Genomic DNA, 4,323 nt, shown 5'->3' with positions numbered 1-4,323 from the left:
CTACAGAACTCATTTTCTGTATTTTTCTTTTTTTGTTCTTTTGTTTGGTTGGTTTTTCTTCCGTTATTTGTAGATTTATTTAGTTTTAGACAGGGTCTCATGTAGACCAGCTTACTTCAAACTTCCCACGCAGCAGAATGAACTTAACTTCTGTTCTTCCTGTTCCTATCTCTTGAGTGCTAGGACTCCAGGTGCACCCACATGCTAAGCTTTTGTAGTACTGAGGATCAAGGCTCAGGAAAGCCCTTTACTGACAATATTTCCCCACCCCTCCCCCCACCCCAATTCCTTTCCAGAGCATTTTTCTTACAGGCACCATGGGTCCATCTGAGATGCTCCCACTTTGCAATTTTAGCAGAATTTCAACCGCCGATAATGAATCCTTAACATATTTTGAAGTAGATAATTCTAACCTTATTAGCTTAAATTTTATACTAATTTAGTGCTATGGTGAGTTAGATAGATCCAGCATACAGTATGTTTCACACTTTTGTAGTCTGGAGAAGCTTAGCACAAATTACATTTCACATTAACCACTCTACAGTCATGAAAATGGAAGTATGCTCCAGGGTATTTGGTTAATTGTGCTAAAAATATATTCACGCCATTTGTGTAGGACATAAATGTACCAGAAGTACTTCTTTAAGTAAAATACTGTAGTTTACAGTAGTTTTATTTCTTTACTTTCCCATTCATTTAAGATGTGAACAATAATGATGGTTCTGACCTTTTGCAAATCCAATAGGTTATATTTACCTTTCTTTTACTGTTTGCCAGGTGTTGGAGGAGATCAGCAAAATGATGCATGCTTTTGTTGAAAGTCTTTGTTGCAGTTGTTTTAAAACAAAGTGTATTTATTCATGGGCAGTGACACATTTTAGAATTATAGGGACATTGAGGGGAAAACAAGTTTCTTACTGTTTTCAAATTCTTTTTTTTTTTTTTTTGCAACACAACGAACTGCCTTTATTTCGGTATGCATCCACATTTCAACATTTAGTGGTCCTGAACAGAGTGGGGAACGCGGCAATGAGCCAGGAGGCCAGGCCCACCGATCTGCAAACGATCTGCAGACGTGGTGACACAGAGCTCCTCCGGGTCCCCGCCAAGGGTCTGAGGAGCAACACTGACACCTGCGTCTGCAGGGTTAGGGCCTCGTGTTCCAGCTGTCGGGCTCCTCATCAGACCCGATGAGTGCCAGGGTGACTGGAGAGCCCTGTTCAAACCTCTTCAATGTGTAAAAGCAAAGCGATTATGGGAAAGGAACCAACTCAGAACCGTGTGCACTTAGGACATCCGCATGGCCTTTCTCTAGGCATATCCACCAAGGACCCTGAGCGCTGGCTGGTCTGAGTCGCCCTGTGACTGCTTTGTTCACCTCTAGACCCGAGCTCCAAGCTCAAGGGCTGATGGTGGCAGCAGGGTCGAGGGCCCGGAGCTCCCTTCCCAGGCTGGTGGCAGGTGAACGAGTGTGGTCCGGAGCTAAGTGAGGGAGGCCAGGCTCTTCCAACCTCATCTGATGGCTTCTGGCCACAGCAAGTGTTGGGTGGTGACAGGCAACAAGGGAGTTGAGGAGGGGAAAGCAGCACCCCTTGATAAAGGTGGGGAGACGGGAAGCCCTGAATTCCTCACCCGCGGCCAGTTTCAGAGGAAGGGGAAGGTTACAATCTAAGCTTTGGCCAAGGGTGGGAGTGTTGGAGTGGGGACCATGGCTTGGATGGGGCGTCACTTAAGACTTAAGAAAGCAGGGTTGCAGCCAAAGCGCCCCAAGCCCAGCAGTAGTCAGTCCCACGGCTGTTACCTGAAGCCTTCCCGTCTATTCTAAGGGCCACCACACAGCTGTGGTGGAGGGCAGGGTGGGCAAAGGCAGACCCAGGCCAAGTGCCAGCAGCAGGTGATTGTGTGACGTGTCTGTTCACAGTTGCGTTAGCTGTGCCCACCGCTCCCAAAGGAAACCGATTTCAACACACCTTCTTGATCCCAGAAGTTCAACCAGGCAGACAGCGGTGACAGTCGACAGATGATGCTACACAGCACAACTCAGGTATCTCAAACGGACAAGAAGTTAGTATCAGAACAGTGTCTCAGGATGAAGTCTGAGTGGGGCTTCCTCTCCAGTACTTTGAGGTCTACGGATGTATCTAGAAAATTCACTACTGTGGAAAATGAAGACTTGGGTTGGATGGGGAGGGGAGGCGGGGCCTTGGTGACTAATTGCTGTAACACTGTCCTTCTGGCGGCTGTGGCAGCTTCATGTTCTCTTTTGCCATCATCAGACGCCGCAGCTCCTGCAGGACGACCTTGATGCTGTGAGAGTTCTGCCACTTGGCCAGCACTGCCGTGGCTCTGGGGTCCACCACTCCATTGGAGCTGCTCACGCCGCCCATATTGACTCTGGTTACAAATCTCACAGACGGGGGTGCTTCTGGGTACTTAGGCCCACATTCTATTTTAAGGCTGTATATCCGGTTTTCATAAATTGTTCGTGGAGGCCCAATTATCATGCCTGTCCATCTTGTAAGTGTCATGTCCTCGTCGTCCTCCAGACCCCAGCTAACTGTGCCGTCGCCGACTCCTTTCTGGCCTTCTTCCAGCTCTTCCAACAGTCGGAAATTTCGAGGGACTTTTACTCCCGATCCTGTGGTGGCTGCCATCTTGCGTCGCTGTCGCTCCCTGTTTTCAAATTCTTGGTACGTTGCACTCTGAGATTCAGGGACAATAAATCTTATTCCTAGGAGTTATTAGAATTTTCACAATTCTGATTATTTTAAAAGTACTTCTAACAAGAGCCAAAATTTCTCATTTCAACAAAACGGCCTACAGGAATATTCATTAAAAAAAACTTTAAAATTCATGTCATATGGTAAAGTAATAGTTGCTCGTGGAATAGCACGTGAACACTGCTCACCTAAGGACCTATTCAGCACTGAAAAGTTTATTATAGCTTGAGAAGGCATGCAAATGACTTGCCATTAGAATACATTTTGTCTTATTTTTAAATTATTTTTTGTTTATCTTTTCTAAATGTTACACTATACCTACACTTATATATTTACTATCTATATACATGTATGGATTATAAGCTAGGATCCACATATGAGAGAACACAGGTATTTTTTTTTCCTTTCTGGGCATGGGTGACCTCACTTTTTGTTATACATTCTAAGTCCATTTATTTTTGCTGTAAAGTTTGGCATTTCATGTTTCTCTAAAGCTCGATAACATTCCATTTTATGTGTGTATCAGGTTTTCATTATCCATTCATTGTTTGATGGAAAACTATGATAATTAGAATAGCAATAAGCATGCAGGTGCCAATATTTCTATCATGGACTGTGGAGTAGTCAGGATGTGCATGCGGGAGTGAAAGGGCTGAGTCGTGAGGTAGTTCTACTTTTCTATTTTATTTTGAGGAGTCTCCAAGTTGATTTCCATAATGGTTGTACTAATTTGCACTCTATCCAGTAGTGAAAAGGATTCTTCTCTCCAGCATTTGTTGCAGAGTTCTTCGTATTAGCCAGTCAAACGGGGTGGGATCTCAAGAGTTGTTATAATTTGAGTTTCCCTGATAGCTAGGGATGTTGACCATTGCTAAAAATTGGTATTGGCCATATGTATTTCTTTTTATTCTTAAACTGCTTATTCAATTTATCCATGTATGTGTCAACTGGCAATTTTGTTTCATTGGTATTTAATTTATTCAGTGCTTTGTAAATTCTGAATATGAGTCTTTACTAGTTTCTTAGAATAGTCATAGACTTACAAATTAAGAAAAATTATAATTAAGTCAATAATATGTGGAAGATCTATTATAATTGCTCTAATCTCTTCTTTTACATTGGATAATTTAAAACAGTACTACTCAGATGCTTGTTGTTAGTGGATGCAAACTTTAAGGAGATGCTATAGGATTGCATTAGGCTTTAAAGTGTCTATGTCTCAAAAATATCCCCAGAGTCAATGTAGTGTTTTCAGATACTCCAGGATGCTTTGAGAAGACTCTAAAGTGATTATAATTAGCAAGCTTCATACGGACTAGTTGTGAGCTCTTCCTTCACATTATAGGTGATTCTTGAAACACTCTAAAATGCTCTCAATGTTGATCAACTAAGAAGGCTATGTTTATTTTGTTTTGCCTTGCTTGGATTTTTTAATATCTATATTGAAAACAGTGGTTAAAGACATTAATACATCTTAAGTCTAAAAAGCAACATATTCCATCATTCAATATGGTTTGGCATTTTATGCAGCACGTATTATTTCTGGTGCTTCTTGCATTTGCCAATAGACCGTTAGCCACGATAGTTTGCCCCTTTCATTGTT

General features: G+C 42.4%; 1 protein-coding gene across 1 annotated transcript; it reads right to left on the bottom strand.

Annotated features, from left to right (window-relative positions):
* Positions 1 to 931: 931 nt before the first annotated feature.
* On the bottom strand, positions 932 to 2,666 carry LOC114611543 (ubiquitin-conjugating enzyme E2 variant 1). Its single transcript, XM_028756261.1, has one exon. The coding sequence runs from the start codon at positions 2,652 to 2,654 to the stop codon at positions 2,211 to 2,213; it is 444 nt and encodes a 147-aa protein (XP_028612094.1). The 5' UTR covers positions 2,655 to 2,666; the 3' UTR covers positions 932 to 2,210.
* Positions 2,667 to 4,323: the final 1,657 nt, after the last annotated feature.

This window comes from Grammomys surdaster, unplaced genomic scaffold (genome assembly GCF_004785775.1).
Source record: "Grammomys surdaster isolate TR1022 unplaced genomic scaffold, NIH_TR_1.0 126115, whole genome shotgun sequence".
NCBI lineage: Eukaryota > Metazoa > Chordata > Mammalia > Rodentia > Muridae > Grammomys > Grammomys surdaster.
This window is presented reverse-complemented; position numbering and strand designations above follow the sequence as displayed.